Below are 25,642 nucleotides of genomic sequence, written 5' to 3' on the forward strand. Positions count from 1 at the left end.
AACGATTGAGAACTTTTAATGTGCATGTCTTCACATAAAAACAAATATGAGCAAAGAGAGGAACCTATGTAAAGTAATCTAAATACACAGTTCAGGATGTGTGTAGAGCAAATATTGACGGGAACACGTCTACATTACTGTTAGATGCGTATCCAGTCTTTCGTGAAAGACATTTTAAAATTTGCAATTGGCATTGTGGGGTGGAATGAAAAAAAAAAGGTGCCCCGGGGGTCAGTCCTGAAAGAGAAGAGGTTTCTGCTTTTCCTTCAAAAAAACGTTTGTGCTCTTGTCAGCATTGTTCTCTCTTACTGGATCAGTTAGTGCGTAATGGTTCTCAAAGTGTGGTCCCTCAGGATTCCTTGAGGGAGGTTCTAAATGGACCTTTACAGATCAGTAACTCTGAGGGCATACAAAGGGATGTTTGTAGGCTCTCAGAGTTATGGGTGTCCTTGAAAATTAAAAGGTTTTGAGAACCACGTTAGTGGAACTGTTGTATTTTACTTGGGGGAGGGGGGGCTGCTTTCCTGGTCCTGTGGGGGTCCCGTCTTCATCCGATAACAAACCTGTCTCCCGGTCCCTTCATTTCCATTCTCTTTCATGGCCTTAACATCATAGGACAACACGCCTCGGGAGTCAGTTTTCACCATGTTTCTTTTTGTGTTGTTGTGGTAGTCCTCTCCTTTAAGACCGTGAAGTGAGCAAGGCGGAGGGGGGAGAGAAGCACGCCGTGGTGCATGTCGACGACTCGGAATGGAAACAGAAACTTAAAAAAATCCTAATAATAATAATGATAAAGCCTGGTTACCAGTTCGTATTCTGCAATCACTGTCGTAGCAAAACAATAATTACACTATAATCAAGACCGGGCCCTAAACGGACTGACATTACAGAAAATGCAAGGTGGTGGTGGTGGTGGTACGATGGTGCGTTTTCCTGCTCGAGAGGGGACAGGATGGTTTAAAAGACGGAGATGAGAGCAAAGACCCCGTAGAGGAGAGCACAGGGGTAGGCCACCAGCACCTGCTGTCCGTCCATGGCCAGCGCCGAGATGAAGATCTTTGAGGCCGAGAAGCTGCACCAACCGATGATCGCGGAGGCCATTACTATACCAAACATGCCTCTGTTGTTGGAGGAGGGGGGAAGAAAAGGACAATGTGATGTCAGTGATGCAAGTACGTTAGGATAACTGCTTTCAAGTACTTGCAAACTGATAGATTGACTGCGTAAGAACATAACAAAAAAGACTCAACGATAACACAACTCACTGTAAAGAGAGGAGGACTCCGCAGGTGGAGAGCAAGATCATGGGCAGGAGGCAGTAGCCCAGGACACTGGCCACGCAGCCGAAGGACACGCCCGTCATGCTCATCAGGTTGAGCAGCAGGTACATGCCCAGGCAGCCGATGGCACTGATACCGTACACGTAACCAAACTGGATCTTACCTGTCTGGGAGTGGGATACAAAACACACACAAAATGAGACCAAGATAGATCAGGGGGTCTTCAATGCTTTTCAGGCCAAGGACCCCTTGAGAGAGAGATGAAGCAGGGACCCCCACTACATATTGGATTTATGTTAAATATGTATTTTCAGAAATGTAATGACGTAAACCCTCGATGTAAACTTGACCTTTAGCTTGGTACTTGGCCTGCTCTTTTTTCCCTCTACACAAAACCTCTTCGCCGAATATAGCCCATCTACAAGCTCACAACACGTTGTGAGCTTGTAGATCTAATGTTCCCCCCAGAACCAGGATGCGAGGGTTCAAGTGGACAGGACCCCCTGTTGAAGACCCCAGAGATAGATGCACACACACAATCATTGTTAGAGCCAGACCGATTTATATCGGTGTGGCCGATATAACGACCATTATTTGACTTTTTGGACGACATCGGTATGTTCAGAAATAGCAGATCAGATAGGGACCACAAAATCTAGCATTGGTCGGGCTCTACAGTACACATTATGCACAGGGACAGTAACACAAGACGTGCGTGTGTGTGTGACGATAAAAGTATATTGTTCCATTGTATGTAATATAATGATACGCGTGAATGTAGTTTTAATGTTGTATCCTATCGATAATCTGATGAACAGTATGACCCCCCAATCCCATATTAATATACTTCATAACGTTGTTTTACCAGGAGTAACGTGGCTCCAAAAGCCAGACAGAACACCATGGGTCCAGCCAGGTCTGTCTCGTTCATGATGCTGCCGTCGGCTACCTTCATGGGATGCAGCACCGTCAGAGTCTTCTGCCAGATATGGTCAAAGTTGATCCCTAGTTCTGTTGCAAAACACAAAACAGGGTGGACGTTTGTAGCTTGAAAAGGTTTCCGTGACAAAAACAGCAGGTGGGGAAAAATGCCAAATAATCATGTAAGCAATTTAACTGGTCTTTGTCGGGGACAGAAAGAAAAGAGACCATGAAAGATATTCGGGGTGTACCTCCTCAACACACATTTGTATTGAACAGTTTGGTACAAGACTTTCGGTATGGCACACATTATGAATGGAACAATATACTATTTTTTGTTTTTGTTTGAAAACTTCTCGGTACTCCACCAGACTGTTGAAAGAGAGCCTTGTCAATGGCTCTGCGCTCAAGAAAGCAGGCCAAACGACGTATAATAAGAATAGCCAACTTATAAAATATTGATAAAGGGGTTCAAATGATTGTGATGCTATATCAACAAATTATGCCCCCCTGGAACCCCCCCCCAAGTACCCCTGGGCGTCCCCAGACCCCACTTTGAGAACCAATGATATAGAGCACTGGTTCTCAACCTTTTCAGGCCGTGACCCTACAAAATAATCATATTTGAACTGGGGACCCCCACCCTGACAAGCACTTGGAATTGTAGGAGTTGAGGCACTACATTTAGTTTGACTGTCCACAGATAAATATTGTAAAAATAACTGATCTACAAGCTCACAACACCTCACGTTGCGAGGCTTGTAGATCGGCTATTTTCACAATGTTTGCCACTTTCACAATTATTAAAAAATTTGACCAATGTTTGACCTGTTTTTATAGTGTAGTTTGTTGATTACATCTGCTGCAGTAATGGTCTTTTTCATTTCTTGCCGACCCACAGGTTGAGAACCAGTGACCACTGACATAGAGAGACCAGAAACAGAGGACCAGCAGGTCTGGTGTTCCCTGTGAATTATGAGGCCGATGGCAAGAGAGAAGTGGATAAATGTCAATCAATGGTATGTCCCATCTCCTACATGAGAGTGTGTCAACTTATATCAGTAGGAACATCACCCAGGGTGTGCAACACACACCTGATTCATTGTAAGCAACCCTTCACACCCGATTCAAACGTGGAAAAATAAATCATCACAGCAATTGGTACATGTCTTCCCCCAGATATGACACCCAAGATACTAGTGATGAGCGGGCTGACCCGTAACCCGCGGGTCCTGCGGGTCAACCCGCGGGGCGGGTGGTCGAGTCAGGATTTCAGAGGCAATTATGCGGGCTGCGGGTGAGCGGGTCAGCCACTCTCAAACGCAAAAAAAATCACATGCTCTTGTTTTTTCTTTCTTCCTAATAAGAATAAGAATAATAACAATAAAACAGTTTGAATACACTTGGGGTGTATTTTCTAACCTTCATGATTTTACAGAATTATAGGTACGACCCGCGGGGCGGGTTGAGCCATAGATTTATATATTGGTTCGCGGGGCGGGTTGAGGCGGGTTGGGTTCCGAGGCGGGTTGGGTTCCGAGGCGGGGCGGGTCATGAAAAAACCCGACCCGCACATCACTACAAGATACTGTATTGCAAAATGCAGTCTTGTCTTAGAGGCACATAGCGAGAATGTTCTATGTAAACAATGGCCACTGAAAAGTCATCGCCAAGCTGCTAATCACAACCAACAGCTATTCACTCAAAGGTCCCCTCACTCACTTGCCTATTTTCAAGACCTTTCCATACCCATACTAAATGACTGATAAGATAGGTACTGCTGAAATGATTTCCCTCTGTTCTTGTTGAATGAACTACAGTCTCTTTAGTGCAGAATTTGAGGGGATTTGAGGCTGTTGAAAGCTTGTTCATGATAGTGATCTACTGTACTTGATTGCTTTGATAAGCATCTCTATTGTTTAAAACCCTGCAAGCCCCCCCTCACCGCCAGAGGACAAATTGCAAAGTCTAATTGGAGGGCTACTTTTTAACATTTCTCCTCCTACAAGGCAAAATAACACTGAGGATTTTACAGTGTAGAAACACTGCAATTTCAGCATCCAAAATAATGGTCAAATAAATGAGTTACTGTTGTCTTGTGTTGAGCAAACGGTTGCAAGGCACCGTGTCATTCGTTTGTCAACATCCTCTTTTCTCTCCCTCATTTGAACCCCATTAACCCTGACTCTTAGATACATTCGCTATTCATCATACAACTAAGTTTAGGGCTTAAGAGGTTATGGTTACACACAAGACAACTTCCTTCTATATTCAAAAATATATATAAAACATTTGAGCCTGTCTGACATTTTCTGTCCCTATATTTTGGGCATGTTTCTTGGTGAAAATGTTCACAGGTTTTCATGAATGTTCAAAAATAGCCGATCTACAAGCTCACAATGCGTTGCGTTGTGAGCTTGCAGATTGGCTATTTTTGAAAATCTTGGAATAGGGCTTGAAGTGTTTAAATAAAATAAATTCTAGTTACATGTTCTCAAATAGAAACTCTTTAATTAATGTACATTTTTCAAAACGCTAAGAAAATGTTGCACTTGCCAAAAAAAACAGTAATCATCTGCGTCAAGGCTCACCTTCCAGGAGCGGTGGCTCATCGTCGAAGCCGCTGCCGTACATGGACTGCGACGGGGACGGAGTGTAGGCCTGCTGGGGCTGGAAGATCTGTCCTGTGTAGGGCTGCTGGGGCTGCATGTCTCCCCCCGGCGCGGAGTAGCCCATGGGCTGGGAGTAGTCATACTGACCGTAGGGCCTAGTAGGAGCACATCGTGTTCAACACTATTTAACAACTTAACCTAACCCATTAAGACCTAGCGCGGCACTCGGTTAACCCACTAAAACCGGGGAAAGCATCCGTGTCAGTTTCTACTTTGACTATTCAAAGCGTGTCACTTCGTGCCGCGCTATGAGCTTGTAGATCTGCTATTTTTCTTTAATCTTGAAAATGTGTGCAAATCTTTCAATAGCCTAAAAACATTTTTTTAAGCTAACTTTTTTTAGGAGGAGCCCAGGAGCCATTTAAAATCACCTGTGTCCCATTCTCATCTAAATGGTCTCTGAAGGGACAGTTATGTTATGTTCGCATTCGGGGCCCCCCGGCTCACATGGAGCACATGGTCTGTGCACTAACTGGCACCCCTCAAAAATCTATTTTTAACACATTAGTTCTTGACACTAATGTTACCAATAGCATTTTCTCTTTCAACGATCAGTAGCACAGCAGTGTAAGAATGATGTTTTTAAGACCTTTTCAAATTGTCTTTGGTATTTTTGAACTGTAAAAAAGTATGCAAATTCTAAACTGAGGTGAGCCAAGAATCTCAAGGGCATGGCATGGTGAAACCAAGAGCTGAAACCAGCGTGTTGTCGCTGCCAACTCCTGACCCAGGCAATCAGCTTACGACGATGACTTAACCAAGTGGTTAAGCCTAATGGGCATTGGTGTCGCGCAAAAATAGCAAAATAGCCGATCTATAAGCGTTATGAGCTTGTCGATCTGCTATTTTAGAAAAGTTTTTGGCCTATAATGGCATGCTCAAAATAGACATGCCATATTGAAAGTGGTTATTAATATCATAACATATAAATACATGTGTAATCTTATCTTACTGTTTGTATTGGTCTTGGTCTTGGTCTCCTGTGTTGCTGCCTGTGTTGCTGTAGCCACCATACGCAGCCTGGCCTTGATCATCCACACTGTAGCTGGACTGGTAGAAATCTGTGTTGAAGTTATCAAACCCCGACATCTCTGGCTCTGCAAAACAAAACAGTGAGGACAGTTATCAAAAAAATGATGTAGTTGTTACTCAATGGACAGACATTTTGACATGGAATGGTAAACTCGGCTCAAGCCAGTGACAGTTTGGGATATGTTTGAGCCAGTCTGTAATCAGGTAACCGTAGAATAGTTGTATATTTTTTATAACCAACAACCATAGAACACTCAATGCATTTCCTTGACTCTTGTCAAGTTTCAAGATCAAATTTCTTTAACTATTATGTCGGAAAACATATTTAGTCAAATATCTCCACCCTTCCCTGATATTATTCGCACATTCTCTGTACATAATGGGATGGCATTCACAGCACTCAACACATCAATGTGTGCATAAGTAGAGCCAGATGCAATTATGATTACTCTGCATCAACTGCAACACACCTGGCAAAGATAATGTGGTCCATATGAATCTCATGGAAAATTGGAGATATACTAAGTAACTAAATATAGGCAGTTTTCTGTCAGAACTTTCAAAGGGAGTTTATGCTATGACCACAAGTCACAGCAAGTACTTATTGGGGGGGATACAAAATAGAATGCTGTGGAGGTGAATGCCCCCAAGACATCCATAACTGATGAACTGAGTAAAATGTTATGCTTTTAACATAACCTTTGACTGCACTACCTGTGCTGTACTGTTTACAAACGTGTTAATAGAGTAATCAATCAATCAATACGTGTTCTATGGCTGTGCATACATACATGTAATGTACACAGTATGGCATTTCAATCATTCTAGGCCTACAGTATATGCAATGCATTAAGTTCATTTTACAACAGTTGTCCACGCTGGTGCACATTAATAAACACATGTATTACGTTACATTACTTGCATCTATGACACGCCAAAGTGTGCAAGAGGTCAATTAAATATCACTCTAAAAAAGGTTGATCAAACCACCAATGCATAAACAAGGCAGGCATTGATCAACATGCATTGCACTTTTCTAAATTACACATATTCTACACCCATCAGCTCCGTTTTCAAATGAGTAACATTCAAATCCAACATAAACAACACCGTGGAGCTAACTTACTAACAGCTAACTCTCCATTATAATAGCTGTTAACATAAGCTAAAGAGTTGTTGACATAAATCCTGTAGCACAGCTGATGTGTGTGTGTGGGAGGCTAACGGTTAGCATAGCGACACAAGCTGCTGAGTGAGGCTGTGTAAACATAACGTATGACGTGCACGCCTCAATAATTCCTTTAACATTTAACAATGTAAGCAATGTTAAACAATGTTTAATGACACAACTCTCACCTGTAAAGGTGTCCTAATGTAGTCCAGAGCCCTGCAGTGATGCTGCTGCTGATGCTGCCAACGCTGCTACGTGTCAGGAGAAAAGATATGGTACACTTCCGGATCGGAAAGCTACGTAGGGTTGCCAGGTTTTGAGAGAGAAACAAGCAACCAGGTCTATGAAAACTCTATGAAAACAAGCCCCAAAAAAAGCGACTACAGGCCACATGAGCACTCTTGCGTTGGCTTTTTGAAAATAGCCGATCTACAATTGATTGAATACTTCATTTAGAAGGTTGCAGAGAAAAGGCATATGGAAGTACAGTTTACAATACAAGGTCAACTAAAATGGATCGCTCATTAAACCTGTTCCGCCGCAAATTAATGGCTTGTTTCAAATGAGATCCTCAAAAACCAGACAGATAAACACTACTATGCAGAACATCATATAAACTGTTTAAAGGTAGGAAAAACTACTAACATAAAAATATGTACAGTAAATAGTTCGAGAGGGAGGGGGGGGGGCTTAGGTTATGACTTTTACAGGGGCCAGTTTGGAATTGCAGCCTCCTGAAGGTATTTTTTTAGGGCAGTTTTCAAAGTGAGTATGGTTTTACACTCCTTCACTACTTTTGGTAGGGCATTCCACATTTCTGTTCACAACGCTTGTAGATCTGCTATTTTAAAGAAACATTTTAACAACAAAATCTTGCACGGGGGGGGGGTTTCCCTCGTCCTGGCATAACATATTTTCAGATGTGGGTCCGCAGACAAACTTACATATTATGTATTTGTGGAGGTCCTTAACTTGAAAATGTCTGAGAACCACAGGTTCAACTTTACAGAAAAACAAGCCCAACGTCACTTATAATAAGCCGACATGGCAACACTGATGCTACGTTGCAGACGGGTGCCCGATAGGGACAAAAATGTAGGTTTGTCTTTATATAAAACTCAACAATTGGCACCACCCTCTGTTACTGTGCGGTACTACAACGGTTATGTCAATGATGTAAAACAAATCCTCCTAAAATAACAAAGGATCAGTGATGGAAGAAGTACTCACATTTACAACAAGTAAATGTCCAGTATTCAAAATGTACTTAAGTAAAAATACAAAAGTATTGCCGTCAAAATATATAAATGTAAAAGTACTCACTATGCACAATATCCCATTTCAAAATGTTAAAATATCCTTGGAAAACTACAAGCTCACAACGTGTCGCAAAGCAACACATTGTGAGCTTGTAGATCGGCTATTTTCAAATAGCCATGGCTGAAGAGGTTAATGCATGTTTTAGAAAGTAACTAGTAGCTAAAGTTTTCAAATAATTATAGAGGAGTACAATATTTGCCTCTGAGATGTAATGGAGTAGAAGTAAAAGTATTGAAAATTGGAAATACTCCAGTAAAGTCAACATACATCAAAATGGTACTTGAGTAGAGTACTTGAGTAAATGTACTTAGTTACTTTCCACCACTGCAAAGAATTGCACTAGGCCAGTGCCAGTGGTCCAGCCAGGGACCCTCAGGGTTCCAAATGGACTCGCTCAGGTCTGTAAAGAGTGTACAATGTACCGTACACTCTCAGAGTTACGGGGTCCTTGAAATTAAAAAGCTTAGAACCACTGCACTAGCCTATACTGCTGTTCCCCAAATGAATGCAGCATTATAATGTTATTAATATAGCCTACTGTTATACTCCTACCCTGGTAGAAACTAATGGAGCCTCACAAATAAATAATGTGGTGCTTAGACCCTTTTTCAACACAGACCTACTCAGGACCACGCAAGTTGGAAATGATGCAAGTTGGGAATGCATGCCCCTCTGTTGTACCCGTTGTCAGATACCCGTTGGCGTTGTACCCGTCTGTCTGTCTGTCTGTGTCCCTTTTATGCCCATAGTTACGTGTGAAGCATGCCCAAATATGGAGTCCAGGCCAGTCTATGACGTCACTACTATGACATCAAGGGTATTCCATATATGGTAACCTTCGTGAGCTTGTGATATCACAGAGCGGTGTAAGAGTGTGACACCAGCAGGGTTTACTGTCTCATATATGGGCATATTACACCTATGACGCCCACCGTCTACCCAACGTCGAGCCCTAAGGCAATCCTAAATACACTAGAGGTTCGGGCCGCGATACGTGGCCCTCACACCTACGTCACACCCCCGATCCGACCGATACGCCAATACAGTACATGGGCGTATCAGAGGCACCCAGGGGACACATGCGCAAATCTATGTTGTTCATCAACACCACAGCATTCTTTTTGGATGAATCAAAACAACATGTCGCTATATAATATACATGTTTTCTGCCGTGTCATCAGTGCATGTTGAAGGTTTATGTTGTGCATGACATCAGTGCATGTTGATCTCCAAATATGTGCATCTGATGTGACATCAGTGAATGTTGATAATCTGGGGTTGACGATGTTAGATCACCATGGTTATTTAAGGTTAGAGTGAGCGACTTCATGCACTCCATAATCGGGCAGAATGGCCAACCCGGAACTCCATATAGCCTATGGTCATGGTTAACGTGGAGCTCCTTATATGTATCCTTATATGATTTGTTTGAGTCTGATGTCATGCCAATATGGACTGCTGTGAAAAAGTCTACTGTGAATGTTCGGTGGTAAGGGATTATGTTGTCTACAATCTGGGAACCCACTGAAGATAGATGGGAATCCCATAACATCTAGGACTAACTGTACAGTCCTGTTGTCTGCACTCCACTATACCTAGTACATCTCACTTTGTTCTCTCCCTGACTCTAGTCTAGAGAGACACTGCTGGGATCTGATCTTCAGTACTCTCTGTGATATCACAGTGTTCCCCCCAGCAGTGAGGCATTAAGATTTAAGACTTCTGAAACCTATTGGTGACTTGAAGAATCTTCATTGAAACCAACAGATAAAATCCACTCGAGGTAGGAACCATTTATAGTTGGTCACACAGCTCAGTGGTGGGCGAAACACTGTCTCATATTAACCACTTGAACCCCAGCAATCCAAGTAGGCCACAAGCTCACGTTGTGGTGAAGAGATGTGGTGTAGAAAACAGTGGTCCAAGTAAAGTACAGGTTTGAGTCAACTCGGTCTGTTTTACTGAGAATAGAGGGTTTAAGTGGATAACCCTGGCCTAGGCAACCTTTTAATTAAAATGAGCACATTTATTCATAACTCTTTTTTTTTTAACTCAAATGCCATTTTAAAATGGCATTTGAGTGGCATTTGTTTTGCACTTTGTCTTAACATTTAGTGTATAGCATTTTGAATTGCTGAAATGTGCTATACAAATTCACTTGCCTTTCCCTGTCAGTTGTAGCGTATGTATTATGGGCAGATACAAGTTTAAACACAAAAAGTTCTAAAACTTCTTTCAAGCCTAAATGACAAATGAGGTCTCTTACTGTAGGGCCTCAAGTTCACACACACACACACACACACACACACACACACACACACACACACACACACACACACACACACACACACACAAAAAGATTCCTCTGCAGCTTACGGTATGTTATCATCAAGATAGGCCAGTAAAGCCGCTCCTGGGAGCAGGCCCATGGTTTGAGAAAGCCAGGCTCTAATAGTGACAAATGGAGACAGCGGTAAAAGATGATTCAACAGGAATTTTTCAGTTCTCCCGTGCAAGTCCAAAAGTTATCTCTTTCATCAGGAGGCAATGGGCCGGAACCATCACTCACTCTGTGCAGAGAGATAGAGTATATGGGGGAGAGGAGATTTACTGTGATTACAGAGCCTGGGGAGGTGCATGTGCATTCTCCAGAAGTGTTGTGTGTGTGTGTGCGTGTGTGTGTGTGTGTGTGTGCGTGCGTGCATGGGAGCTTGTGTGTATGTGTGTATGTGTATTGATTCGGATGACACAAGAACGGCACCACTGTCACATGCTGTGAGTGGATCCATCTGTTTTGATGATTACGGGTTGATTTTATTTGATAAATATGAATATAACTCTATGCATATGGTACTGCTAGCAACTCTTTTTTAAATTATTTTTTGATTGAGAGGTGGAAAGATTCATAATGTGTGATATAGGAAGCCATCAGCTATATCACCCCTGTCTGGAATGTTATCAAGGCCTGTGATTTGTCTCCATCTAGGTCTCTGAGCATTTTAACGATTATAGTGAAGTGTAACTTGTTTAAAAGAAAACTGACCTCCTTGATTCTCTTGGATTCATATATAACGTTTGTACTTGAGCCTCCCCAATGTCCCCTGCACTGACTGGATCTGCTATGGTTGTAAAATACTCATTAACCACTTAAACCCCATGTATATATACTGTATTTGTTGACCGGAGTCCCCCAGGGGTCTGTATTTGTCCGTCTCCTTTTTTCCCGTCAACACCAAATTTCTTCGACGATGGGAAGAAAAGCAGCAGTTACTTTTAGTAACCCTTTATCCGTAGCTGTATCTACATATTTCTTGTGTATGCCCTGCGTTTCTGTACGGTTTCTGTTCAGTTTGGCAACTGAACAGAATTTTCCCCAGAGGGATCAATACAGGCAATCTGGGAACCCATTCTGTCTTGAGAGATTAAGGTCTATGTATGTAATCTATCTAAAGGATATCTGCAGCCATGGCCTTATCAAAGGTTAAAGGCCCATTCATATCCAGATCTATAATTGCTTTGTTTGGATTTTGGTCTTTAGCCTGGCTCCAGTCCCTGAATCGCTAGCCAGGCTGAGTGTCTTTCCCCTGTACAGTACCTAATGATTTAAGTATTGACCATGAGTTTTTGAATAATTTTTATATTCTCCTACCTTTATCTTAATGTAAAACTTCTTTGTCCCTGCATCCATCAATCTTTCACTTTGTTTTTAACATTCTTGTATAAGATAAACCAGTGATTCTCAAACTTTTCCATTTCAAGGACCTGGCAAGCGTCCATTTGGTTCCATCATTCTTATATTTCCGATAGTACTTGGAGCCAACTTGTATACATGAAGAAAATTACTCTGGAAGGGAGAACAAGCTTTATTTATATCATTCAAGTCCCCATATTATTCCACCAGTCCATATTATTTAGCATATATTTCAACTGAGCACTGTCTTACCTTTCATGAAATCTTACTCTTATCGATTTTTGGCAGTTAATTGGAATCTCTCTTGACTTGCAGTATGGTGCTATTCGACTACCGGGACCTGTGAAGTTCTGTGATGTGTTTTGTTGTTTGCTTCAATTATAACCAGAACCAGGGAGCTTAAAACATCAAATTAAAAGCAAAAATGGCAGATCTACAAGCTCAAAGCACACCTCAATAGGACACACCAGGTTTAGAAAAAAAGTTTTGAGTTCTAGGTTCCCAGAACTCAGGCATAGTCCTACCTGGGCCCTAATTAGGTTCAGAGAACCTTGCTACGAGACATAGCGTATGGAAACACATAAGAATCTCATAGTTCTGGATGTGTTTAACTTATTTCTTATAGTAAAAAAGAACCATTACTGCAATAAATTAATAAGTGGTCACCAATTAGCAAAAGTAACACTTTGGCAAATCGTATGCTTGTCTGATGCCATTCAGATAGCAGTTAGACTATGATCACTAATTCTGGTACAGTAGGTTCATTTAGAAATGTCTTAAGGTAGTCATTATGAAGAAGTTCATTGTAAATGTACATTTAATATCTGTGTTCATGCCTAGCAGTCAAATTACTTCACCATTTAAAAAGAAATGCTGATAAACAGAGCACACAATTTCAAGGACTTCAATTTAGTATGCCAATCAATATTGGTTTGCTTTTAGGTAGTATATATATATCCACCCACATGGCTTCAGGGTTCATCATTATTTAACTCAGCTCTAACAAGAAATCCAATATTGGATATCACATAATACACAAACTCTGTCCTTGTGAATAATTGACAAGTTTTCAATTATTCTTTTACTTGTTATTCGAGATAATTTTGAACGGGTCAATGGCCTCTGGTGTGAGAGAGAAAGAATGAATAATAAAAGCACAAGTGATTAAGCGCTACATCAGCCAATATAAACAGACTACAATAGGAGACCGTGTGGACCATCCAGAGATCTGCAGTCAATAATAAATTTTATTAACTGAGGGAAGAGATTCAAGATTGCTTTATTTGTCATTTGTTTTCCTTCTTCAAGCACCGTTAGACAATAAAATTATGTTTCTCCTCGTTAAAGACAGCAGAAATTCATAAAATAATAAAACAAATAGTGCAGAAAAACACTTCGATCTGAATAAATATCTCCTAAAAACTAGAAGAATTCATGTCATGAAAATAAGCATACGCAGATAAAAACAGTATCAAAACTGAATGAATTTCACCCATAGAGTTCATCTCATCTATTTTAAACACTTAAACCCCAGCATTGGTATTGTGGGGAAAGCTTTCGCTGAAAATAACAGATTGACAAGCTCACAACGCGACGTGTTCCGTCGCATTGTGAGCTTGTCGATCGGCTTTTTTCAGCGAAAGCTTTCCCCACAATAACAGAAAACAGAAAAGACGAGAGAAGACACTAGTATTGAGCCCTGAGGGACTCTGGTTACCCATATGGTGTTTAAGTGGTTAATGCATAGAAATGCATACCTCCCCAAGTTCATATGCTATCTACTAGGGAGATTGGAGTTCAAAAGTCTGATTGCCTGGGGAAAGAAACTGTTCCGCATCCTCTCCGTCCTGGCACTGATGCTCCTGTATCGTTTCCCAGACGGCAGAAGGGAGATCAGGCTGTGACAGGGGTGGGTGGTGTCCTTGATGATGTTAGTCGCTCTCCTCATGCATCGTTGTCGGTATATGTCTGCCAGGGATGGCAGCGAGGTACTAATGATCTTTCCGGCTGTTCTCACGGTCCTGTTCAGTTGTTTTCTCTCCTCAGCTGTGCTGTTACCGTACCAGGGGGTGAAACAGTAGCTTCTCCAGGACGGGGTTGCCTATAGGCTGTGTCCTGGCGTGGGGTGCAGCCGCCAGGACACGAGGAATGTATATGGAGTTTGTACGACAAATGGTGCAACTGTTCGCATTTGTTCCGCCACGAAGTGAAATCCGTTTTGGAGGTGCGCTCTATTGTATAGAGGCCCTCCAAACGCACGCACGCACGCACGCACGCACGCACGCACGCACGCACGCACGCACGCACGCACGCACGCACGCACGCACGCACGCACGCACGCACGCACGCACGCACACACCAAACTTGAAGTACTTTGGTGGCAGCGTGCACACTCTACAAAACCTTCATTCAAAACGACTTCTGCAGAAATAACTTAAAGACAGGTGAGTAGTACAGCAGATAAGGATTTATTATTCATTAACAGAGAATAAAAGATGTATTAAACTGTATCCAGACATGATCTGATCTCCCCCCTATTTTCATGTCCCTAAAATTCTGGAGGGAATGGAGGAAAAATAATGACTTTTGCAAACCACCATCAGATTTAAAATCGCCTAACATGAATAATCGCCTCATATGAGGACTGATGATAATGATGCATAAATATGACTGAAACAGGTCTGTAAAGAAGGCTTTCACATCATACAATTGTTGGATAGGTCGCTATAGATACCCACTAGATATTTTCTAGTCCTAGTCGTTATGGATACCACTGTGAGTCAGACAACATCACAGAATGTCTGGAACTCCATACAAGTCCGACATCATACACTCTATCTTCGGGCATGACTGACATTGGGACTCCATAATATGGATATGACTGACTCACATCACAAGCACCATAGCCAACGACACGAACCTCAGATTCTTCAACTATCTCCCAGACTCAACTCTTCAACAAGACTTCCTCTTCACGACTTGATTTGAATCCCAAACTCTCACCAGGACAGAGATCGATACTGGTATATACCGGGTATTTGGCCTTACAAGGCTCATACAAAGCAATCCGTCTGGTCTCCTTTTATGATGTGGAGGCCAGAGTTCATCTCTACTCTTTCACAGACTGCACCTTCACTGATAAACTCTATCCATTCTTCAGTCCATGCAACAACCAAGGTGGTAAAAGCTCTGCTCCTCTGATCATGTCTCCTGCCAATCACACAGATTAGACTAATTTAATCATCAACTTTACATTAAAAAGGTTAATTTTCAAGACAACACCACGTGTATATGGAAGGGCTGATTTACAGGTTTATTTTCAGTCAACTGTAATTGTAAATGGGAGGAGATTACGTCATTGATCCCGGTCAATGACGTATTTGATATATGGATAAGTGTTTAATCCTTATTGTTTTATTAAATGTACAATGGTGATAATAGCGGATGTAGCTGATCTACAAGTTCACAAGGCGTCGCAATAGAAGGTGTTGTGAACGTGTAGATCTGCTATTTTAGCTGTTTTTGTGATGAGATGGTTGCAAACATAAAGAGGTGGTTGCAAACATGAAACAATAAGAAAAGAAAAATTCAGACATCATTAGCAAATCCCTTAAGTGTTTAGGCCTGACACGGATCATTTCTCTCTCCGCAGGAAATCAATTTCATGCACCAAAACATGGAGTTCATCCAGCAAACAGCCGAGACTAGCCACAACCCCAACTGGAACCATGTCAAGTCATCTACTCTCCCTATATATCGTCGCTGTCGGGTGGAAACCGCATACATCAGAAAATAGAAAAATAAACTGTATTCCAATGTAGTTATTATTTAGTCAAACTGTTGGTTTAATATTGTATAAAACCCACAGACACACTTTAACTTTCACTTTAAAAATTTGTGAGAAAACTGCGAAAATAAATGATCTACAAGCTATAGATAGATACCTTTATTGATCCTGCGTGGGGAAATCACATTGTGAGCTTGAAGATCGTCTATTTTCGTTACGGCATTAATTTACAAAAAAGAACACAAAAAGTTCAAACATACAAGGTTTCTGCCCACCAGAAATGTATTTCTCCTTTCTCATCCTTTAAAGGTATCATGACATTCATTTTCACTTTTTTTATTTTCAATGTTTTATTTGGGGTTTTATGACCTCAATTACACCCAAAAAACCTGAACTTAGAACATTCAGTGGATTTTCTGTGGTCTGGGGTTTTCTGAATAATTAGGCTGAAAAGTAATCTGAGCTTGGCCCTTCGACAGTGAGGTCACAGTCGATTAATCCCGCCCACTCTCCTCCTCGCCCCTCCCCTCCCCTATCCTTTCCTTTGAGGGGGGCGGAGCAGAGGCGATGATTGACAGGCAAAATCCCTCAGCAGCGACACCCGCAGGCAAAGATTTCTTTTTTCATTGCAGTTGAAAAGGCTTTCGAAATGTGAGAGAAAAACACCTGCCATGGATCACTGGAATGGAATTTTCACTTAAAACTTTTTGTACACTTTTGAAGGACCAGGACAAAGACTTTGAATGTGGTGTAAAAGTGAATGTCATTAAACCTTTAACTTAAAAGCCTACGTACTGTGTTGTACGTCAAATAGAGAAAACAGCTGATCTACAGGTTCACAACACTTCAGCAAACTTTTCCCACCTATTTTCTGATTAATATTTGCCTACTTTTGCATAACGTTAACGCACGCCTATCATGTTCTATGGCCCAGAATCAGGATACTATGGGTTCATGTGGTTAATCCACTTTCTAAATGGAAAAATTGAAAAGCGCCAGAGAGGGGTATAATTGAATTTAGGTCAGCGTATTGCTTTATGCAGCTATAATTGCCTTCTTATGAAGACTTTTGTCTGTAATCCTGCTGTCATTACCAGGGTGGATGAATGGATTAGTTACTGCAGTTTCCTCTGAAGAAGCAACCATCATCATCCCACCATTGTACACCCATTTCTTTTCTAATCACACACAGAAAAATAATGGTTCGGTTCTTTTAAAAGACCATATGGTTCCACAGAGAACCATCACGTCTACTGCAATTTACAATTTAGGCATTTTAGCAGACGCTCTTAATCCAGAGTGATACAGTAGGCCTAAGCAAGGAAAACACGAGGTAATACATCAAATGCATAGGAATAGTAATCTAGGATCATAGGTAAACCAAGAGCCTATCATCAGTTTACAGTACAATATTAAACAAATCTAGAATATGTACATTGAAACTATACACACTATACGATGCCAGGTCTACAAATGACCTGGCATCTGTCTACATAACATGCTATCTAAATGACATTTTAGTCTTTGCATAAGCCTGCAAGGTCGTCAAGGCTAGGGCAAGTGCTACGGGCTAAGGTGGCGTCTGACGACGTGAGTCTTCAGATTACGGCGGAAGATTGGGAGTGAGTCTGCAGTTCTAAGTGCAATGGCGAGTTCGTTTCACAGTTTGGGAGCTAGAAGGGAGAATAGTCTGGGACGTGTGGAGCGTTGTCCCGGATCCCAATTTTGGGCTTAATAGGTGAACATTTGCTGAAAATAGCTGATCTACAAGCTCAGTCACAACACTTATTCGATCGGCTGTTTTCGACAAAGAGATGTGTAGAGGGAAAAAAGGAGCGGACCAAGTATAGAGCCCTGGGAGACACCGGTGGATGAAGTATAAAGGGTTTAAGAAGAGGTTAAGGGTTCTTTATAGAACCATTAAAATAAATGGTTCTTTAAAGAACCATGGAAGAACCATAGAATAACCAAAAATGGTTCTTCTATATATGACATCACTATGAATAGCCCGTTCCATTTCCAGTTGGCATCTTCATTTTTCTGTGTGTGCACCGTCAACTCTCGCCTTGACTCTCTTTCATGTTCTCTCTCTCCGTTCTCCTGAAAACCAGATAACGCGGGGACAGGTATTGTTGTTCAGAACAAAAGAATTCTGCAAATAGGCCATAATTTCATCCCATTTGATTCGCACGTGCTGGAACACACGAGCGTCACACATACTGTATGCACGCACGCACACACACACACACACACACACACACACACACACACACACACACACACACACACACACACACACACACACACACACACACACACACACACACACACACACACACACACACACACACACACACACACATTTTAACCATTTATGTATGTCCACACAAGTATACAAGGACACAAATATTAAAGGTGCAGTAAGATTACATCACAAAATCATGGAACACAGCTGGAACACACGAGCGTCACACATACTGTATGCACGCACGCACACACACACACACACACACACACACACACACACACACACACACACACACACACACACACACACACACACACACACACACACACACACACACACACACACACACACACACACACACACACACACACACACAAGCATGCGTGCACGCCTACAGACACACAACACACAAACACGCAAAAAGACACTCATAAGCCATACACGTGTTTTCCCAACACACAGGCAAGATACATTTCGTTGCTGTCGTAGGGTCCAAAACTTCATACAAAAATATTTGAAACACAATTTGAAATAGCGAAAATAGACATCTAGAGCTTGTAGATCAGCTACTTTCGCTATTTCTTTTGTGCGACACTCTTGTATGATGGACTAATGGCATTAATTTACGAAAAAAAACATGAAAAGTTGAAACAAGGAGATACAAGGTCTCATGCCTGACAGCAACGATTTGATAGCTCTCATCCATATTTCAGTCACTCCGTCGCTGTGTGACTCTTGCACAACAGGCTCTACAGCCTCTTGTGCACATGATGAGAGCTCTTCTGTGTGGATGGGTTTTGGGTTATTCACCACCACCACATGCCATCCCATCTCACTCCTATAATCAAAAAGGTCCTTTTGTGTGTGTGTGTGTGTGTGTGTGTGTGTGTGTGTGTGTGTGTGTGTGTGTGTGTGTGTGTGTGTGTGTGTGTGTGTGTGTGTGTGTGTGTGTGTGTGTGTGTGTGTGTGTGTGTGTGTGTTTGTGTTTGTGTGCATGCATGCATGCATGCATGCTTGTGTGTGTGCGAGCGAAAGTGTTCGGGCCACAACTGCCTACAAACTTGGCACAAATGTTGCTCAGTGACCTTTGGACATAATAGGCTACTTTCCTCCATCTCAATTTGCATAATAATGTGTATACTTTGCATAAACAGTCCACTATTCATCCAGATTATGGCCACTAGGGGGCCCACCCTACTGCATGCATGTGGCATAAGGCTAGGGAGCTGCCAGTGTTGCCATGTCTGCGGCTTATTATAAGCAACTTTGGGCTTGTTTTTCTGTAAAAGTCGCTTGTAAATATTGGAATTTGCGCGTTGTGGTTTTTTGGGCTTGTTTCTGAAGTGTAGTTGCTTATTTGGGCAAATGTTGTTTAAACCAGTGGTTCTCAAACATTTTCATGTCAAAGACCCCCCAAATGAGGCTAATATGTAATTGTCCGCTTATCCCCATCTGAAAATATTTTGTGCGAGGAACCCCCTGCAGATTTGTGTTGTTAAAATGTTTATTTAAAAAAGAATAGCAGATCTACAAGCTCACAATCTGTTGCATCGCGACACGTTGTGAGCTTGTAGATCGGTTATTTTCAAATTGCCAATGTATTTGGGTTTAAAGGTCTCATGTAGCCCTACATGTATATAGTCGCTTCTTTTGGCCTTGCTTTCATAGACCTGGTTGTTTATTTCTCTCGCACACACAAAGTGTGGACCTGTCATGGTGGCGAGATAATAGCTCACTGCTTAGTATGGAAGATGCTCTACTGCAGTCATTCCCAAACTGGGGATCGGGACCCCCAGGGGGGTCATCCCCAGATTATTTTGGGCGGTCCCCAGATGATTAGCTTAATGTGCAACATTGTTTTCTCACTCAACAGTAAACAAACCAACATACAGTATAAGTGCATACATACAGGGTATCTGCACATTTATAAAGTTACAATCTAATGACGGTTAAGACTTTTTTTTAAACCACATTGGCCAAATTGTCAAATATTATGTGAGAAAGAGCAAACATTGTGAAAATAGCCGATCTGCAAGTTCACAACGCCTCGCAGTGCGAGGCTTTCTGGTAGGAATTGTTCAAATGCCTGAAAGGCACTTTTCTCTGTGTGAAAATAAGCATAAAAAGTGCCAACAGGAAAAGTTTGCTTCTCTTGTTCATAGTCAGGAGGCAAAGTGTGCTTAAAATACTTCCCAACATAAAGGCAAAATCTCTCTCTCTCTCTCTCTCTCTCTCTCTCTCTCTCAAATAGAAACGTAGCATAAATGCTATGCTGTATACTGTATCCATCCCTATACTGCATAGTTCCTCAACCAAATGGGATCCTATGCCTTTAAAGTAGAAAGGAGACAGTTGAAAGGTGTTCACATTCTCCTCCTGGAGATTTGTCACACATTGAGGATAGAATATATAAACGGTAGAGTTCAGGACCTGTGGAAAGCCAGGCCTTAAGCCCACAGCAGAGAGAGAGAGAGAGAGAGAGAGAGAGAGAGAGAGAGAGAGAGAGAGAGAGAGCAGGTAAACAAAAAAGTTTTTGTAGAAATATACACACGCCCACACCCACAAACTCAACAAAACTACTATTTTCTTATTCATATATATGTCTCTCTGCTATCGGGCAGAGAGATATAGATAACTCCAAAATGTTCAAAACAAAAATGGTGTGGAGCCTGGAGTCAGCAAAACCAGTTAACTTCCACCCCCCTTTGGTGGAGTTAGCTAGTGAGGATTCAATGGAATTAACTGGTTTTGTTAGAAGTGCTTTTTAATAATTTTCATTGCTTTTCATTGGTTCATATATATATATATATATATATATATATAATTCTTAAAGGTTATATTTAATCAAAGAAGTTAATCACCCGTATATGTTGCAGCTTGTAAATAAAAAGGAGTTTAATCGTCCAAGATGCTCCAGTGCTTTACTGATCAACTCTACACTGCTCAGAACAGCAGCTGCAGGCACTCTGGTGGTGAAGTAGTAAAGTGGTGAAGTAGCTGCCCACCACCGCGGAGTCTAGTGGTTCAAATCCACCACGGTGCTTTGTCGAGCCGAGCGTCTATACGAACACAATTGGCCCGTGTTTGGGAGAGGGAAGCCGGGCGGGGAGGGTGAAACATGTCACTGCATTTAATCCTACAGGCTGGGGGGCGGCACCTGCCAGCAGGTAGTGTTGGGTGGGAGGAGTAGGACGACGGAGGCTCTGCGTCCTCCCGGTGGGGGCTCCTCACTGGTAGCCTGAGCCAGTAGGATCCAACAGCAGTGACAAAAAGGGGTAGAAAAAGAACAGCAGCTCCTGGAGAAAAAGATCTGCATCGCCAGTTTGCTGGATTTAACTGGGTTTAACTGGGTTTAACGACCATCTGGTGCGATACAAGCTGAGGGCCTCCATGCTCAACACCTGAGTATCTCTCAAGCTGGCCAACAAGGGTCTGCAAGGCTCTTAAACACTTCAAATTATGGCCATGTTTTAATTACCACTACAGGAACTTTCTTTCATTAGATGTTTGAGTTGCTCAGAACACTTACATTTAGTGGTCAAAACTATTTGGAATTTAATTACATTTTTGGCACAGGCTTCAGAAAATCACTTCTGCTTGTTACATGGCAACTTTAGATTGAGGATACTTAAGAATATTCTCCTTGTAATCTCTAGTTCTAAATGGAGTCAGCCTTATGTTAGTGTTGGGGTTAAACTAGGCCGACACGTTCCCGTGTCTATGTCTAAACTTTGTCATCAACAGATACACTTGTTGGTGACTGTCTGCTTTAAAGCAGCACTATGTCACTTTCCTCTTCTACCCCGGATTTGAACCTGGTTTCCTGCTTAAGTCCTGATTTTTTTTTATACCATTGAGATAATAGAGCCTGCCTGATAGCTCAGGGGGATACATTTTCTGTGTCTAGGTGAGACATGACATTTGACACGATCTAAATGTCTCCATAGAAGAGCAGGGAGACAAAATACAATCACCCCAATTGTATAAGTTATATTGTATTAACATCAGTGGTGGAAAGTAACTAAGTACATTTACTTAAGTACTGTACTTAAGTACAATTTTGAGGTATTTGTACTTTACTTGAGTATTTACAATTTCCAATACTTTTACTTCTACTCCACTACATCTCAGAGGCAAATATTGTACTTTTACTCCACTACATTTACTTGAAAACTATAGTTACTAGTTACTTTTCAGATAAAAATCATGATGTAAAGAAACATACATTACCCACTTTAACCCTATTTTATACCTAAGCTATTTGAAAATAGCCGATCTACAAGCTCACAACGCGTCGCATCGCGACGCGTTGTGAGCTTGTAGATCTGCTATTTTCAAATATTTAGTACTTTTACTTTTGGTACTTTAAGTACATTTTGATGCCAATACTTTTGTACTTTTACTCAAGTAAATTTTTAATTCTGGACTTTTACTTGTAACAGAGTATTTTTGTATTGCAGTATTGGTACTTTTACTTAAGTAAAGAATTTGAGTACTTTTTCCACCACTGATTAACATACTCTACCATACAGATTGGACAAGATTAAATTTTATTCATTAAAAAATAAGTTACATGGTGAGGCTTTAATCAATAATGTATCACAATCTGTTGGCTAATTGTACAGATACATTCACCTTGTGTTCCTTAATGATCCATAATCTATATAGTTGGTTTTGTTATCAACCTGCATGGTGAAATTAAGATGAGGGATTTACACACAACATTGGTTAAACTATATCATGCACTGTCATGTACAATCAATGTATCTGTCCACCCCTATTTATTACAAACCTTGAAAAAAAAAGAAAATAACGAGAGGATAGTTCATTCAACAGCGCATGAAATGCATTTAGTTGTCCCAAAGTAGTACACCCCCAAATGACCAGAATGTCAAGTATTTCCATCGCAATATATTTGAGAAGGGGTGAATGTTCTTCATACGGATGTACAGGTTCGCACATTTTTGATGACATGGACTGTGGCCTTAACCCATTAAGACCTGAGGCCGATTCTACAAATGCCTTCTAAATCTGTAGTCAAAAATAGCAGATGTACAAGCTCGCCCTGTGAGCTTGTATGTCTGCTATCTTTGAAAAGCCAACGCAAAAGTCGAAAATGAAATGATGCTTTCCTGGTTTTGATGGGTTAATTTGCTGGACGAAATCCAATTCTCTAGTCTAGTTACAATAATTGTGTGAAAGAACGATTTCACGAAGCTTTTATCATAGTTAACACAAGTCCAAATTCATTTTGATTGTCATTCATAACTTTACATTAGAGATGCACAGCAGCAGAACGAAATTACGTTGCAAAGGCTTCGTTGTAAAAAAAAAACACATCATAGCAAATCTAAGAAAACACTAAATTAAATTTATAGAAGGGCACTTGGAGTTGCTAGGAAATGTATTGCAATAACATGAAAGTCTGACCCCCTCCTTCTCATTTTTGAAGATTTGGCAACCTAATTTGGATTATATGGAAACAGGTCAGCACAGGTCTCCGCCAGGTCAGGTACGTTATTCTGGCCTCCTGGTGGCGCTATAATAGGCCAATGTGAAAAGGGTGCCAATCGTATCATTTATTCTTGCATTGACACTGCATTCATGATTTGAGGCATTTTGTTCCAAACATGTGTTTTGCTAAATTAGACCTGCCGGCGGCGCTATAACAGGCCAATGAGAAGGGTGGCATTTCTTCCTCGGCTTAGTGGGAATGTGCGTGTGAAATTTCACGGAAATCGCAAGCTGTGTGTATACTTTGAGGCATTTTGTTCAAAACGGACCAATCCTGCAAACTTTGGAAGCCAACCTTAGGCAATGAGGATAGAATATGGGAAATTGGACAGATCCGTGTTGATCACATGACTATAGTGATACTGTGTACTGATTTGCATGACGTTTGGATAAAATTTGTAGGAGTAATATAAAAAAATGGGTTTTGCACAAATCGGCCTCCTGGTGGCGCTATAACAGGCCCATGTGAAAGATTTGGGGCAGAAGTTCTGAATTGGCATCCAGGGAGTGTGTGTGCACAGTTTCGGAGCGACCGGGCCAACGGTGCCGGAGATTAGCTGGTGACAGACGGACGGACACACACACACACACACACACACACACACACACACACACGGACACACGGACGGACGGACAGGGGGTAAAACATACTCTCTCGCCATGCCTTCGGCCTGGCGGAGACAATAAATAAGCACATGGTACTTGGTAGCGGTCAGACATGGTATCATCTTTGAATCTCCCCTATGCAGCATATCGTCTCTGGAAACCTCATATGTCCACAACTGTTACTCTTCGGGATTCAAATTCAAAAATAGCAAAAGTAGCAGATTTCGGGGTCGCCGATCTGCTACTATACTAAAGAGGTGGCTTTCTTCTTGGACCGTTTTTTTCCGTCTACACCAGGGTTCTTCAACAGCGAGTCCGGGAACCCTAGGGGGTCCTCAGAGATACTGCAGGGGGCCGCCAAATCTTTGTGTGATAGTGACTTTATTTTTTATTTTTTACATTAACCACTTGAACCCTATTCTGGGGGGGACATTAGCCGAAAATAGAAGATCTACAAGGTCACAACGCGTCGCAGACACGTTGTGAGCTTGTAGATCGGCTATTTTTGGCGTAGGGGTTTGTTGTGCAGGGAAAAAAAGAGCGGACCAAGTACAGAGCCAAAGGTCAAGTTTACATTAAGTATTGAGGGTTTAAGTGGTTACTGTACATGTCTGAAAACACACATTTAACATGAATCCAATATGTAGTGGGGGTCCCTGCGTCATCTCTCTCTCAGCTTGGCCTGAGAGGGTCCTTGGCCTGAAAAATGTTGAAGACATTTGGTCAACACCAAATCTCTTCGCCACTGCGACACGTTGTGAGCTTGTAGATCTGCTATTTTTGGCTGATGTTCCCCACTGAATATGGAAGTGGTTGAACTCTAATGATTTCCCAACACAGTATTAGCAACCAAAGCTGGCAGATTGTCCTCAGTCTCTTAACCGAGCAAAGCGTTTGGAGACTCACTTGTGATTCTAGTCAGCTGGGACTGGAGTGAAAAAGCTTTTCGCTGCATCCACACCTCGGCCCTCGCTGTCTCACGTGTCACTCAGCTCTATGAAAGCCTATTTTTGGCTGAGCGTGGATTGGTGGAAACAGCTGAGATTCCATGATGGAACACTGTTGCCGGGCGGGGACTTTCCGGTGTCAAGATTTGTCAGAGGTCCCAAGACACTCATGCCCAAGAAGGCTCCCTTTACTTTCAGCATCTCCTGCTTCAGTTTGTGAATGGCTAAAGAAATACAATCTCTGTTCGTCTCAACTCGCAGAGTTGATTTAATCACTTCTATGTGTGATTACCTTGCTCATTGTAAGTCACTCTGGATAAGAGTGACTGCTAAATACCTAAATTGTAAATTGTATCATATTTTTTTTTACATGAACCAGTTTAGCCAACAATAGCAGATCTAAAAGCTATTCGTAGCATGAATAGCTAACGCCTCACAGCACTGTCATCAACT

General features: G+C 41.7%; 1 protein-coding gene across 1 annotated transcript; it reads right to left on the reverse strand.

The window, feature by feature from the left end:
- On the reverse strand, positions 1-7,355 carry yipf5 (Yip1 domain family, member 5). Its single transcript, XM_080436527.1, has 6 exons — positions 7,262-7,355; positions 5,826-5,970; positions 4,793-4,968; positions 2,146-2,291; positions 1,266-1,447; positions 1-1,120 (listed from the first exon to the last, which is right to left on the reverse strand). The coding sequence occupies exons 2-6, from the start codon at positions 5,960-5,962 to the stop codon at positions 958-960; spliced, it is 804 nt and encodes a 267-aa protein (XP_080292653.1). The 5' UTR covers positions 5,963-5,970; positions 7,262-7,355; the 3' UTR covers positions 1-957.
- Between the last annotated feature and the right edge of the window lie 18,287 nt (positions 7,356-25,642).

The sequence above is a fragment of the Gymnoscopelus braueri genome (genome assembly GCF_963280865.1).
Source record: "Gymnoscopelus braueri genome assembly, chromosome: 8".
NCBI lineage: Eukaryota > Metazoa > Chordata > Actinopteri > Myctophiformes > Myctophidae > Gymnoscopelus > Gymnoscopelus braueri.

Excerpts from the sequence above, each read along its gene's own strand:
- yipf5 (XM_080436527.1), bottom strand. The coding sequence starts at position 5,962 with ATGTCGGGGTTTGATAACTTCAACACAGATTTCTACCAGTCCAGCTAC. Across the intron at positions 4,969-5,825 it reads GACCAAGACCAATACAAACA|GCCCTACGGTCAGTATGACT; the intron begins GTAAGATAAGAT and ends TGCTCCTACTAG. Across the intron at positions 1,448-2,145 it reads TTGGAGCCACGTTACTCCTG|ACAGGTAAGATCCAGTTTGG; the intron begins GTAAAACAACGT and ends TCCCACTCCCAG.